The sequence below is a fragment of the Larimichthys crocea genome, unplaced genomic scaffold, assembly GCF_000972845.2.
Source record: "Larimichthys crocea isolate SSNF unplaced genomic scaffold, L_crocea_2.0 scaffold97, whole genome shotgun sequence".
Taxonomy (NCBI): Eukaryota; Metazoa; Chordata; class Actinopteri; family Sciaenidae; genus Larimichthys; species Larimichthys crocea.
In genome coordinates, this window is record NW_020861315.1 from 1,770,888 (window position 1) to 1,786,325 (window position 15,438).

The following is a 15,438-nucleotide window of genomic DNA, read 5'->3' on the forward strand; positions in this document are numbered from 1 at the left end:
CAAGAAGAAATTCTGAAGCGTAAAAGGGCATTTAGGGTAAGCCAAATAGTAGTAGTGTAATTTATTACAATAAAAGCACACTAAGGCCCAGAAGCAGCTCTTAAAAGTAGTGTGCCTCCCACTCAAACCAAGGTCTGACTTTACAAATAATACATGAATAAATAAAGGTTTGAGAGAACTGTTTGTAACTTTAAAATGTACTGTAAACAAGCAAGATATATAGTATGTAACTGACCTTTAGTGCTAAAAACACACACTGGTTATACCAGACATAAAAAAAAGGGCCGAGCAGCTGCAGTACATCTATAAAGAGATGAGTGTGGACTCCAAACTGAAGCATGCTCCTGACCAGATATAGCCTATATTAAATAATGTCGTCCCTTCTGCCAACAAAGGCTGTTAAACCGCATAACAATGATTTACAAGCAAGCAGCTTCTTGTTCTGAGTTTTAAAGTGTACAAGCCTCTCTCTTCACACACCACCAGTCTGCTCCTGTACAAATGTGATTATCTGCACCAGTAACTGACATGATGGTGCTGGTGTGCAGCAGGAGAATTCATGCATGTGCACTGTGGCCACTGATTAAGGCATACTACTACTACTACTACTACTACTACTACTACTACTACTACTACTACTACTACTACTAATCATAATAATAATAACATTAATAATAAACTAATGAAATAACTCATACAGCTGCCATGAAGTAGAAAACTTTGAAAGGACTAAAGTCTGACACCCTCTTATTTCTAAAGACTATGTGCTTCCACTACACAGTAGTGTAGTAGTAGCCAGGTTTATGCATTCAGCATTAATAAAGCTAACTTTTTTTTTGTCAACAGTGAAAATTAATGCAGTTTTATTAGTAGTATTACATAAATCGTATTACTTGTTTCACATTAGGTTGTTGATAGTTAATTTATATTAAAACTACAATTGGATGGACATTTTCTATGTAATTGAAATGCATGAGAAACTTTTTTTTTTTTTTTTAGTGTATAAGCTGTTAAAGGTTGGGTGAGGAGGGTACAGTTAAGTCACGCCCACACATACAGTACCCGTGACGTCAGTCGGCAGCGTGATGGGCTCTCGAGCGAGCGCTGGTGAGTTTCTCTCTAAACCAATAAAATCTCACAATTCCTCTTTTGTCACTACAACGAGGAAGTAGACAGGACTCAGACACCACCAGCAACACCAGCAGCTCTCACTTGTTATCGCTGTGTTTTACGAAAGTCTGCATCCTGCCGTCGGGTTTAGTAGTCAGGGGGGTTAACTCATCATCTCGTTAACGGACGCGTGAGTAACCGTTGCTACGTGCGAAGCTAGTTTGCAGTTAGCCTGTTTTAAAGGTATTTTTTTTTCTGCTGGTTTTGTCATAAACAGCATGTGGAGCTAACAGGTTGATGACAGGGCGATTTTCACTGCATGTACAGTCACTAACAGGTTTAATGGAGCTGTCTTAACACTTGTTTTGTTGGCTAACTGTCCAGCGGAAGAGCATCAACAATGTCAGCCCGTGTTTAGCCGAATATATTTAGCTGTACGCGCAGCGAGGTTTAGCACCTTTCACAGAGGATTTGACTAATTTCATTACAGTTTGGTGTGTGTGTGTGTGTGTGTGTGTGTGTGTGTGTGAGAGAGAGAGAGAGAGAGAGACAGAGATAGAGAGAGAGAGAGAGACAGAGAGAGACAGAGAGACAGAGAGAGGCTATTTCTGGGAGCTAATAATCTGACAGAAATACACGTGCTGACCCTGCTTGTGTTGTTTTATGTCAGGCCTGCAGACGTTATTAAAGAAGTCGGTGATGAAATTACTTCCTAGTTTGGTCCCTTGAAATGAGTCACAAGTTTTTTTTTTGTCTGTGAAATATGCAGCTCCTTATATTTGAATCTTGAGTAATGGAGGAAGTAATGCATGACTGTTTTTTCTTGTAATAGCTCATTAACATCACAGCCATCCCGAAACTATGCCATGCTCTTTAAAAACTTGGTGAATTGCTTGGTCTGTATAATTGTAAAGCTCAGTTAATAATATAATTTAATTTAATTTCTCTGAAATAGTTTCATTTCTTAGCACACAGTTTTATTTAAATCCTCACAGGTACATTTTAAAAGTATATTTAACGTATATTTACATGTACTGCTACTCAATGCTTGAATTTCCCTCAGGATCAATAAAGTATGTATCTGTTTGTAAAGCCGTAACCAGAGAATTTTGATAGTTTTCGTCTATCTATCATTTTAACTAGGTGGAGTGTGCAGGCTCATAGATCTGGATCCAAGTCAATAAATTTCATATCAAAAGTATTACAGAATATTTTTTTTATCGATTAATCATTTACCTGTACAGCTGTCAGTTTTTATTTTGTGATGTTCAACGTGTCAGAAAATGGTAAAAAACACTGAAATAATGAATCCATATTTCATTCAGAACTTTTGAAGATGAAATTTCCATATAAAGTAATTAATCACCTATTGTTGAATTGCTTCCGCATTGTTTATTGTCACATGTTATAATATTCTTTTTACATATGCTTGAAACTTTCTGCAGTCGTGTAATCCTAAATTCTCAATAGCCGCTAGGGTCGTCAATCAATACTCGGACACTTTTTCAATAAAATTTTTAACGGCGAAGACGTGTGCACACAACGTAGTGTTTATTTTATGTGCATGAACAGCAACAGTAAACCGTAAATGGCAGGCTGAGCAAGTTAAAGTAGTTTGTGAGTAAACATTAAAATAAGATGGAGAGAAATGTACATACATTACATACAGCTCGTCCTCAATACGTGTTCATTAACTTCCTGAACTTTGTGTTACCTGAACTTTTCTCTTCTCCCTGTGGCATCAAGTGTTGTAATACTAGTATGTATTGAAGTTTGATATTCTGGTTTTGTCACAACTTTATTATCCACAATGTTCAGCTGCAGCATTTACACAAAGATACCAATGTTTCCAGGTAGTGACCTCCGTGGCTGTGAAGTAAAGCCGATGTGCCAAAAACTGAACGGCCACTCTCTAGAGCTAATGTTCCCGTTAATGACAACTGTACTGGCACCATATACTGCATATAACCATAGCATATTTGCAGATAATGGTCATATTGTAATACTGAACTCAAGCAAAGGCAGGTTCTACTCACTGTTACATTTAGTCTTGTTAAACCAGCCAGAAACAAAATTGAATTTACATATTAGGTGAGCGCTCGCATATTTCTTTTTATTAAATTCACTGCAAACAGTCTGCGTCAGTCTTCGGTATATGTGTGAGGTGTAGTCTGTATTTGTTTTCTTGTAGTTGGTTTAAGTTTTTTTTTTTTCTTTCTGTTATGCTTTTTAGAGAAAATGACGAACATCCCGCTCTCTCGCTCGGAGGTGTTTGGTGAGCTGAGGAAGGAGCTGCATGATGATAAAGAGTTCCACCAGTCCGACACTCACGTCTTCATCATCATGGGAGCATCGGTGAGAGCAGGGTGGGGGTAGAGGGGGAAATGATAATGCAACCTACACTTGTGAAATGAAATGAAAAGCCTTTTTATATCTGAAGCAATTTACTGTGCAACTTAAATAATAATTAATCTCAACCATGCAACATGTCATGTCACTTCTCCTTATTTGATGTATTATTATTTTTGGCACAATGTAGGCGACTGAGGCAAGAACTGTTGGCCATAATTTCAAAGAAAGTGTGTTGAAATCTTAAAAAAATCATGCAATAATAGCACACGGAGTGATTAAGGAAATGTTGAAACTGATTTCACCAAGCTCTTGCAAACAAACACCACTCTGAGCTTTCAAAAGCTAAAATTGAGACAGTGAAAACCTCAACGTTCCTCTTTTTCTTATCAGTTCAGCAATGTGTAATACCTCTGACTGGGTTTAATACCTTACTTTGCTTATCATGAACATATTTCTAATGGAAACCTTTTCGTATTTATTAAGTGAAATAAACACACCACTATTTATTTAAATACTATAGTAAATTTAAAGCTGAGTATCAGAGTTTACAGTTTGCAGTCGTTTTTTATCGATGGGTTGGCACTGTCGCCTCACAGCACGAAGGTTCCTGGTTCAAACCTCAGCCTTTCGTTGTAGAGTTTGTAAGTTCTTCCTTGCGTCTATGTGGTTAATAGGACTTAATAGGTTACTAATGGGTAACTATAAATTGCCTGTATTTATGAATGTGAGTGAATGGTTGTTTGTCTCTATGTGCCCTGTGATGAACTTGTGTACCAAAGTCAGCAAACTCCAGCCTACCGTGACCCTGATGAGGATAAGCAGTTACAGAAAATGGGTGAAAATTAGCACCTAATTGTAATCAAAAGAAAGAATAAAGAGTAATAAATTGATCCTTCCCAATAATGTAACAGGAAACATCTCTTTTCGCTTTCACTATTTCCTCATACCTTTTCAGGTGTTGAGTTCAGGAAGTAAAAAACATGTCAGGAATCTTTTTAGATACGTTTCTTCATTCCTTTGTTGCGTAAACTCTTTTCCCTCTCTTTGCCTTCTGCTTCTCTGTCAGAGCTTCAGTCTTTCTTTTTCTGTTTCTGTAATTTAAATATGATGTGCTTAACGCGCTTGTATCTAAGAGAGCACAGAAGAGGAACTCACATTGCTTGCAAAGCTGTAGCTTTCACCGTTTCCTTGTATTTTTCTTTCTTCTCCTGCACTGTTTACTCTTGGCAGAGGAGAGCGGCGCTGTCGTTGATTTTTGCAGTGTCACTGACTGTCAGCGTTTTCATTCAGGCAGGTCAAAGGGAGGGCTCGGCGGTGTGCGGTATCACTCTGCTTTGTGTGTGTGTGTGTGTGTGTGTGTGTGTGTGTGTGTGTGTGTGTGTGTGTGTGTGTTGCAGCTGATTAAATGGGTGTACTAGTGTTTTTCTTTTTTTTTCTTTTTTAGGTTTATCACCAAGTCAATACACACAGTCAAACCACATTTTCATTTACTTACTCACACTAATCCAGTAGTATGTAGCTCAAATTAATTACAGGCTTATTAGTGTGACATTAAAGATTACCACATTTGTAACACATTTCTTTTTAGTTCCTCTTGTATAGAGTTGTTATTTTAAACACTCACACTCTTAAACAAAGTAGCGATTTTGCAGCTGATGAAATTTTTTAAAGGGAGATGTCAGGTTGTGATGTAACACTATACTTTGTGGGAATCACTTTTAATCAACTCGATTCTTCTAATGTCCTGTCCTGTCTTTATTATTGATGTTTGCCTCAGGTCATCCCTGTTTGTCTGAGTGCCAACACCAACATACAAGGCCTCGTATTGTCTTGTGAAACACGTGAAACACGTTCAGAACTTGATTCTCTTACATTACATCTTATAGTTCTTCAACAGGTTTTTCCAGTGGGATTTCAGGCTTTAGTCTGCCGACCTGTCTGTTGGTCGTTGGCACTTGTTTCCAGTGGGATTATAAAGGTTGGGCAATTCTCACATTGGCTGAAGCAGCTTAACTGTTGCCAGATGGTGTGACCTGAAGTACTGCAGCATCTGGAGACTTTTACCACTGTGGTAGAGAGCGAAGGCTAAACAGGAAGAACAGAACTCCAACTCCAAAACAGCACTAACACTTTTTTCAACAATATTTAACAATTAATTACTTTATTAATCACAGTTTCCGCAAAACATTTCACAAACTCCACACCTTTTAACAAAACAGATCAAATAAAACACTCACCGATACACATCAACACACAGCAGTTTCAAGCTGACACCTAAAACTTTAAAGTTTTTCACACATTTTTGAAAATTTCGCACATTTCCCTTTTGTCATGTAAGTCAGTCTCTCCAACACAATACATGATGCCATCTCCTTTATCCATACATGTATCGAAGGTACGCCCATTTTTCTCCAAGATAAAGCAACCAGCCTCCTCAGCTGCTGGAGTCCAAAGTCAGTTAGAGTTGACTGTTTAGGAATCACCATAAAGATCTGTGGATATCTATGAAGTACATATATTTCTGCTTTATGAGGCAGCCTCACTCCAACAGTCTCAGAACAACTGCTTTAATACAAGGACATCAGTTGACCAACAGTTTAGTTTGACCGGCATAATGTACGTTTCTCATTAACCGTTTGTATTGTAATAACATTCTTGAATGAATGGATTGTTTTTTGGGCTCTTTCACAATCAGCCTTTTGTATTCCTGTAGTCTGTGCATGGTTGACTCTTTATCATATGGCATCAAAGCTGTGAATAAAGAAATCTGTCTCCTCCTCTTTTAGGTGTAGAAGTATGAGGTTATGTTTTGATGTTACAAAGCTATTTCTAATTGTGTGTTTGTATCTGCAGGGAGATTTGGCCAAGAAGAAAATCTACCCAACTCTTTGGTGAGTCAATTTCTGACCACAACAGCATCTGAGGAAAAATACTCTGCTAATCTGGACTTGGAGCATTTGTCATCGCATGTAATGAATCATGTGTTTCTCTGTTTTATTCCAGGTGGTTGTACAGAGATGGCCTCCTTCCAGAGCAGACATACTTTGTGGGCTTTGCCCGCTCTGACTTGACAGTTGATGCCATTCGGGCTGCTTGCATGCCATACCTGAAGGTAAAACTGGACCTAAAACAACACACGTTTCCCCCTCTCATATCTATCTTCTCATTTAATGTCCTCATTTTTAAAAATCCTTCACCCTTTGTAAATGTTCCCGCCCTCTGACTCAGGTGACGGACACGGAAACAGAGCGCTTGTCAGCCTTCTTCAAGAGGAACACGTACATCAGTGGGAAATATGCAGATGACAGTTCCTTCAGCAAACTCAACACACACATCCTGTCTCTGCCCGGAGGAGCTGAGGCGAACCGTCTCTTCTACCTGGCACTGCCTCCTACCGTCTACCACGATGTTACCAAGAACATCAAGCACTGCTGTATGAGCACAAAGTCAGTACACACACTTTTTACTTAACTGCTCTCTCGCACTGTTTAATCACTTGTCCGCTGTCCTTGGGGCTTGTCTTAAAGCTGCTGCAGTCAGTCAGTCAGTCAATCTCTTGTTGGACATATAGTGTGCCAAAACATTCAATTTTATCCTTTCCATTTCTGTCAATGAGGGTAGACAAACGTGTGAAAGGAGTGCAAAGAGGCTTCATGGAACATCATGATTTAGTGTCCCATTGATATGTTCATTTTCTTCTCTGTGTGTGTTGTGTAGAGGCTGGAACAGGGTGATCGTAGAGAAACCATTCGGACATGACCTTCAGAGCTCTGAACAGCTGTCCACTCACCTCTCATCCCTCTTCACTGAAGACCAGATCTATCGTATCGATCACTACCTGGGCAAGGAAATGGTGCAGAACCTCATGGTGCTGAGGTGAGAAAACCATCTTCAGATAATTTTTACTTCCAGCTATTTATTATATGATACCTCGTAAAGACTTTCATTTAGTATATTGTCAAATGCAGTAAACTGAGTGTAAAACCTCAGATACTCCCTCGTTACCTCTTTAGTGTTCTAAAAGGTTGAATCCAACTGCACCACAAAAAGAAAGACAGTGAATATCTACAAAATGGAGATGATAAATGAGAGGATTTAGTGATTAGATAACTTGTTTGAAATAAGATTAATTGAAAGTCTAATGAAAGGCACTATCCAGTTGCAATTCATTATTATGAATTGTAGGAGCCAATGCTTTTGGACTTGGGCTCATACTAAAGACTAAAAGTTAAGCTATAGTACACAGGAGCTCGTCTGTAGAAAATGTACAATAGAAATATAGATTTCACATTATATATATGAAGATAGTCCAAAGCTAGCCACCTTTCATCATATTTTATTTATTTCCTTTCTTAAAACAGACATAGTTTTTGGTTTGATTTCTTGTATGTGATTACTGTTGGGTTACAGCTTAAATATATGATATACCAGCACGTAAAAATTTCTCCCTGTGCACTGTAATTCTTTGAGTGGACAAAACCTTTTTAAATTTTTACTCTGAAACAAAGATCCCATGGTGATTTGAATTATGTAACACTTCCCTCTCAGCTAGTTTTTGGTTCATTCATATAAAGAAAACACAAGCTGACCTCCGATCAAGAACAAAACGGAGGAAAAACTGTTATGCATGTTGTCATAAACATCTGTGTTTTCACTCTGTGTGTGCCGCTGAGCAGGGAATAATTACAAAACATTCTTTGCAGGTTTGGGAATCGCATCTTCGGGCCAATCTGGAACAGGGAAAGCGTGGCCTGTGTCGTTCTCACCTTTAAAGAACCGTTTGGTACTCAGGGACGTGGGGGATACTTTGATGACTTTGGCATCATCCGGTGAGGAGGAAACAAATAAATCTGTACAGAAATATTGAAAGTGAAGTTAGCAGAGGACAGTCACTATACTTGTAAACTATTTGCAATAGTAATACTTTTGTTTAACCCCTCTTAGCTGTTTTAAGCAATATATATACATTAATTCACATGTCATACTCAAGGCCTGTGTGTCACATCCGGCCTTTTTATGCAACATAACGAAACATGATAAGACATACAACAAAGAAGAATGTAGCCTACCTACTGTAGCCTTTTCCTTTTCCACTTTATCCAAAAACACACTATATTCTAGTTGTAAGCAGATATAAGTGTAAGTATGTGTTTATTGATGTATTTGTCAACAACTATAACGCCTCCTGCAGGCACCCAGAAGAGGAAGCTGGTCTACAAACAGATAATGAATGATAATAATAATAGTTCATACAATATAAAACAGTATAAAATACAATTAAGAAACTATCTATCTCTCTATCTAAAATATCCCTGTATCTGTGTACGACTAAATTATAGTGAGTTATAAACCATTTTATTACCATTTTATTGTATCTACTGCTTGTAAATGCTAAATTGGGAGTTGAAATAAGTGTAAATAATTAGTGCTGCTTGTTATTGCTTTATAGATGGATAGATTTGACCAGTTTTTAACATCAGTACCAACCTATGATCAGTTTTAATGATTATGTTCACAGCCATCACGTTGTCCTCTCTATCTTTTGCGTGACCACCTGTTCTTTTTGTTTTGATCAGAGATGTCATGCAGAACCACTTGCTCCAGATGCTCTGCCTGGTTGCCATGGAGAAACCAGCATCCACCAGCTCTGATGATGTCAGGGATGAAAAGGTAGAAAATCGTCTGAGAGAGAGACGACGCTTTCTGTTTTAACAAGTTCTTTACTGGTTTTTACATCACAAAATGTCGGCTGACCTCTACGCCACTGTTGGCTGTCCATCCTAGACATTATCTTATTTCCCTTCACTCCCACAAACCTATGATGTTTATAATAATATATTACCACCCAAAAGTAAACCCATACATCTAAAACACAAACTAAGGGTGTGGGTGAGGTGAGAGTTGAGGATGAATGGGCTTAGAGTTGGACCATCATTAAACCATCATTATCCGCTTGGTCTTGTTTGATAAGTGGCGTGTGTATACCCTTGTAGTTTTGTCTAAAAGGGGTCTACGTCTTCATAAAATCATTGTGTGGTCCCTCTGAGTAGGGCTGCTCGACTATGGAAATAATCAATATCACGATTATTTTGGTCAATATTGAAATCACGATTATTCAAACGATTAATTTTGAGTTTCACAATGCATTTATTCAGCATTTCTCTCTCTCTCAAAAAACACTTTATTGATTCTTTATGCAAAATATTCAAATTGAAAATACATTTTGGCTACAAATATGTACTTTACAGCTGTTTTGCAATGTATAAAGCATTAAATCAATAAAATAAATATACTTTATGGAACATTAAATAAGGCATAGAAAAACATAAATGTATCCAAAATAAACTATGGATCCAGCTGCTCTATATAATATATAGCATAAGCATCAATAAGCAATAAGCATCTTCTTGAAACCCTCACCCTCGTATTTATTAATGGGTTGCATATCTTTAGCTAAGAAATATCCAATGGCAGCTGTTAGGCCCCATTTACACGTACACAGGTATTTTAAAAAACGGAGTCATTTCCCTTCGTTTGTATCTTTTATACACAAACGGTAAATTTGCCTCTGAAAACAAATCGAGTTTTAGGCAGCTGATGCGCTAAAAGTGCGACCAATGTTTACCTTTTGCTATGACGATGATCATGGAAGCAGCCGCCCATAGGCTTGGCGTAGTTATGATGGCGCTCGATGGCGTATTTATGCGGGTTGATGAAACCTTTTTTGAAAACGATGCTATGTGCACGATGTTATTTTGGAAAACGGAGGGAGGGAAATATTTGTTTCTCAACATACCCGGCTATGTGTAAACGTAGCCTAATGTCTTGTGCCTCTCTGAACTTGTCGGATAAGGAGTCGCATTAAACAATGTGTCTGTGATCGATGACTGACGTCTTGCTGGTTGTGGCACTGGCTTTGTCTTTTTGTTTCTTTATTAATTCGTCGTGAGTGACTTTGTGCTTTTGTTTGAGATGGTTGAATAAATTTGTAATGTTACCAAGAGGAGCAGCTATTATAATTATAATATTATAATTATACCTTGTAGCAAATATTGCACATTATGTGCTGCTGCTTCTCGTCGGATTCTTCTCATTCGCTTTCAATGTCACTCACTGTTTTTGAACACCAAAAGACACACCTCCTCACTCTTCAGCTGCGTGAGGGAGTATGGGCTATCCTGTTAGTCAGCGGGGCCGCGTGAAATGGAATGTATTGCGCATGCGCGTCTCTCGGAAATTGTGTAATGAAAAGTGGAAAATAAATCGTTTAAACTCGAATATATGATTTTTGAGATCGTTTGACAACAAAATCGAAATCAGGATCAATTAAATTAAATGCACAGCCCTACCTCTAAGTGAGTATTATATTTTTTCTAACTCAAGAAAACGCTGTGTCTCTTTTAAATCTGCCGTTTAGTCTCTACACCGAGGGCAAGCACCAAGTGTTAGGATATATATCTGCTAGTCTCACATTGGTCAAGTGGGCTTTTAAAACAATGTTGAGCTGTATCAGGGCGTGGTGAGCGCATGCAGAGGAAGTATGTATTTGTTTAGGAGATGCACCCCAGCAGTCCTCACTCAACTCTTCACCCAGGTCCATTTCTCAGCTGTTTCCTAATTTCTTCAAGTGATGGTAGAAAATATGACGAAGCACAAAGTGTCTAATCTGAAGAGCTGAGACCTGACATCTCCTCCAGTGTTACAAAGTATTATAGAGACACTTGTGTTGGTTTATGATCTCTGTTCTCTCGTGTTGTTTCTTGTAGGTGAAGGTGCTGAAGTGCATCGCTCCAGTGTCCATGTCCGATGTGGTGCTGGGTCAGTATATGGGCGATCCAAGCGGTGAGGGAGATGCCAAACTGGGTTATCTTGATGATCCCACGGTTCCTAAAGGATCAACACAGGCCACCTTCACCACCGCTGTACTCTATGTGCACAACGAACGCTGGGATGGTAAACACACACTGTGTCCTCTAGAAAACAAAATCCGACTGATCTCACGGTTTCCTGTGCGCTTTCATAACATGAAAATTCTCGCTCCTAAGGTGTTCCTTTCATCCTTCGCTGTGGAAAAGCTCTGAACGAGAGGAAGGCTGAAGTGCGGCTGCAGTTCACAGACGTCCCGGGGGACATTTTTGGAAATCAGTGTCACAGGAATGAGCTGGTGGTGCGCGTGCAGCCCAACGAAGCCGTCTACGCCAAGATGATGAGCAAGAAACCCGGCGTTTACTTTAGCCCCGAGGAAACTGAGCTGGACCTCACCTACAAGAGCAGATACAAGGCAGGTTCAAGTTCATGTGTGCATGCAGCACGTACTTTATAATTATATTTATAACAGGACAAAGCTACATAAAGTTAGTGATAGCTATAATCAAGTTCTGTTTTCTATTTAATTAAAAAATGGTGTAAAATCTTGTTTCCAGGATGTGAAGCTTCCAGACGCTTATGAGCGTCTCATCCTGGACGTCTTCTGTGGGAGTCAGATGCACTTTGTACGCAGGTCTGTCTTTGTTTTCCACTCCTGTTGTCTCATGTTTCCACTTGTAAACTGAACCTGTCTGTTGGAACATGTTGCATGTGCTTTATGTGAGCTTTTAGCTCTTCACACTAGATGGCGACATTGCACATCTTTTCATGAGTTGTGAAAAGCTTTTATACTTTACATGTTACACGTCAGCTCTGTTATATCATCTACCACATGTTTGTCTCTGCAGTGATGAACTAAGGGAAGCATGGAGGATCTTCACACCTCTTCTTCATCAGATAGACAGAGAGAAGCCCAAACCTATTCCTTACAAATACGGAAGGTAGGAAATGAGTTGTTGGAGTCTTTCAGTGCACATCTTACCCTTTTTTCCAAATGAAGCGTGTAAACATCTTAAAGGCAGGGACCGCTATGTTCTTCCATGAAGTGAGATTTCTTTACTGTTATGAAACCAAATGAGAGAAAGCGCTGCTGTGTCGCATTTAGTTCTCTGAAAGACTCAGATGTTCCAACAACGAGCAGAGGCTCCAGTTTAATCAAAGTATTAGTTGTTTAAATCTCTTTTTTTGACAAAATAACTTTTCAGTATACAGTTTTTGGGTTTATTCATTGTACAGTTGTTTTATTCCATTTAAGGATCGGACAGGTCAAATCGATAACACATTTAAATTAATTTAATTTTTTGTAGAATAAAAACATTCATCAAAAGTTTAAAACGAATTTGGGAAAAGTTATTTTAATCAATTCATTCGTCTGTGTTCTCTTCCCTGACCCGGTTCTTCACTCACTCCACATCGTCAAAACCTCTTCGGGTTTTTGTTCCTCTTCTGCTCAGATCCATGTTTACAACCTGATATCTATCAAGTATAGCTCACTCTATCTCGTGATTTTGCAGCGTGTTCAAAATCAAGACATCTAAACAATGTATGTTGCTAGGGAACAGGACATGTAGTTTCTATGAGAAGTAAAAAAAATGACGCATTGTTGGTTCTGGGTATAAATGATCCCACGTCCTTCATAATTCATTACAAATAGATTGTCACCACAGACTGTACATAGCTTTCAGACATACATGCATAGATACAAGATACATAGGGACACCACGACATAACAACAAGAATATACACTCAATGCAGCACATTTAGCACATTTAACCCTCCCTGTCCTGTGCGTAGCACCCACCACCCACGGCTAGTGTTAATTGCTTCTCTTTCCTTCACAGCCGCGGCCCGGCAGAAGCAGACGACCTCGCAAAGAGAGTTGGATTTCGCTACGAAGGCACTTACAAATGGGTCAGTCCTCAAAAACTGTGAATTGCGATGAGATGAGGGAGGAGTAGAGGAAATGATAGTGGGAGGGGTGCAGCAGGGTAAGTGAGCCGAATCAGGTTTCCAGTGTCCTAGAGGAAGGAGGGAAAGAAGAAATGAAGAAAGGAGGTGTTTCCACTATGTGGATCCATCTCTGAAGCAGCAAAGAAGAAAGAAGCTATTTAAAAAATTGAGTATGTCTCAGGTATAGAAATTATTCCTTGGAGCTAGATCATCACACATACAAAACCACTGGTAGTTTATTATTGGACCAAGACAAAACAAATCTGAACCAGGATATTTATTTGAACAAACTAAATGTCTGATGAACTAGCTCCACGTCCCCTGTCACCATTAATTAGCTTTCAATTTGTCAGGATTGTAAACGGAAAAACTTGAGTATTAAGAACAGACCAGAGCAATAACAAACTCAGCTGAGTCACGCTCACCCGGTGTAAGCACTGTACCAAAGATGGTAACAAAACACTGCAAGAGACGAGGAGCAACGGGATCGATTGTTCACCAGCTGTTAACTCTTATAACCATCGTGATTGTAATACTGTTACACTTTAACTGCATTTATTAATTAATAATTAGTGGAGTTTTCTTTTTACAACTTACATAATTTTGCCTCCTCTGCCTCGGACCAAGGTCGTCATGGCTGTTTAAGATAAACATACCATGTGGTGTACAAAGGGCAATTCAGGCAGTTTCTCTTCAAAGCATTCATACTGGAATAGTCTTAAGTGTCCTTACGGACAAGCAAAACGAGCTCTCTGTGCTGTTTAGTCACCTTAGCTGAGCTTCATTCCCCTTTTTTTGTTTACATTTTTTTGTTTTATTTAAGATACAGATGTTGATTCCATATTTTCAAATGTAGACCGCAGCAGCGTCTACCATAGGTCAATAGTGAATGTCTCGGTGATGACGTACTGTATACTTCTGTCGACTGCATACTCACACGTAAAGCTAGCTACGACTTCACCACTTGGAATAAACAAGTTTTGCTTCTCTGTTAATGTGTTTGTGATTTTATGGTTTATTGCTTCATGCTCTTAAGTCACTAAAATATGATTTACACTGTTAGATGCCATTAAATCCTACACACTTGATATTTTAAATAAAATTCTTAAAGTTTGGGGAAGTGCTTGCTTGCTGAGTTAAATAAGATCAATATTACTCGTGTTTACGTGAGCTGAGCATAAAGATTTAAAGAGTCTGTCCAAAGATTGAAAGAAAAAAAGTTCAAATTGGTCAATTATATTTTACAACTTAAATGTAAACAAAATAAATAAGCATGTGTGGTTTCATGAGGACACTTTTGTTGACCAGGTGTGGCGACATGCTCGAGTCCTCTTGTGCTGTAAAATCTCTTTTACATATAACTAGTTTTACAACATACTTATTTGCCAGCAGTCTCCTCCTTCCTTTGCTGCCTTTGTTGACACATTGCTATGTTTCTTGGCGTGTTACCGCCACCTATTGTTCGTTGCATCGTGCATGTGAACGTGCAGGTTATGTGCGTGCATTAGAAACAAAACCGGGACCTACTCATAGAAACAGCTCTATAGCACTGCACAGGGAAACTTTAAGGCTATACTAAGACCAGTGTGAAAATTAGATCTATATAGATAGATCTATAATTGTATCTATAGATATATCTACATCAAGCTATCTCCCTGTAGACATCCATCTATTTTCTGTAACCGCTCATCCTCATCAGGGTCACAGAGGGCTAGAGCTGATCCCTCTCATTGGTTGCCATTTTAGGTGACGGAAATTAAATAAATACCTGATAATCTTTGATAAGCCCAGAAAGTAGTTTAAACCAACGTCCACAAAGACTCTTCAAACCATCTCTATGAAAAAAAAGGTAAAGGGGATATTTAACCCCAGTTGTGACTGTTTCCCAATCCAAACATGGATGATAGCTGGAAAAGACATGTCTTAGCACAATTTGTACTAAAACATGTCAGAATTATTATTTGTCTAATGAGCATGACAGTGAGCACCCTCTGTAGATAGAAGAAAATTAAAAAGATAAAAATGTCTGATACAAATTTAGTTAATACAATTTGATTTGTTAATTTACTTATTACTTATTTACTTAAATTATTTACTTATAATTTAAAAATAAGATGGTTGTCTTTCTAATGTGAGAGCAAAAAATGATTCCAGCCGTGA

At 38.6% G+C, this 15,438-nt stretch overlaps 1 protein-coding gene and 1 long non-coding RNA gene across 4 annotated transcripts in view; one reads left to right on the forward strand and one right to left on the reverse strand.

The window, feature by feature from the left end:
- LOC113745589 (uncharacterized) overlaps positions 1 to 6,308 on the reverse strand; it is an 18,075-nt gene extending 11,767 nt beyond the window's left edge. The window contains exon 1 of the long non-coding RNA XR_003462211.1: positions 4,618 to 6,308. This is a non-coding gene — a long non-coding RNA (uncharacterized LOC113745589). The remainder of the gene's footprint in view (positions 1 to 4,617) is intronic.
- LOC104919647 (glucose-6-phosphate 1-dehydrogenase) lies at positions 995 to 14,275 on the forward strand. 3 transcript variants are annotated; one of them, XM_010731710.3, is made up of 13 exons: positions 995 to 1,107; positions 3,344 to 3,465; positions 6,316 to 6,353; positions 6,466 to 6,574; positions 6,691 to 6,908; positions 7,180 to 7,338; positions 8,166 to 8,291; positions 9,039 to 9,132; positions 11,229 to 11,415; positions 11,508 to 11,743; positions 11,886 to 11,962; positions 12,177 to 12,269; positions 13,170 to 14,275. In XM_010731710.3, exons 1-13 carry the CDS (start codon positions 1,086 to 1,088, stop codon positions 13,258 to 13,260), a joined length of 1,572 nt encoding a protein of 523 aa, XP_010730012.1. In that variant the 5' UTR covers positions 995 to 1,085; the 3' UTR covers positions 13,261 to 14,275. The 3 variants fall into 3 exon arrangements, with proteins under 3 accessions (XP_010730012.1, XP_019131647.1, XP_010730013.1); XM_019276102.2 differs by lacking the exon at positions 995 to 1,107 and adding an exon at positions 1,141 to 1,353; XM_010731711.3 differs by lacking the exon at positions 995 to 1,107 and adding an exon at positions 1,141 to 1,300.
- Positions 14,276 to 15,438: the final 1,163 nt, after the last annotated feature.

Coding starts and splice junctions, on each gene's coding strand:
- LOC104919647 (XM_010731710.3), top strand. CDS start 1,086: ATGGGCTCTCGAGCGAGCGCTG. Junction 6,575..6,690: donor CTTGCATGCCATACCTGAAG/GTAAAACTGGAC, acceptor CCTCTGACTCAG/GTGACGGACACGGAAACAGA. Junction 9,133..11,228: donor ATGATGTCAGGGATGAAAAG/GTAGAAAATCGT, acceptor TGTTTCTTGTAG/GTGAAGGTGCTGAAGTGCAT.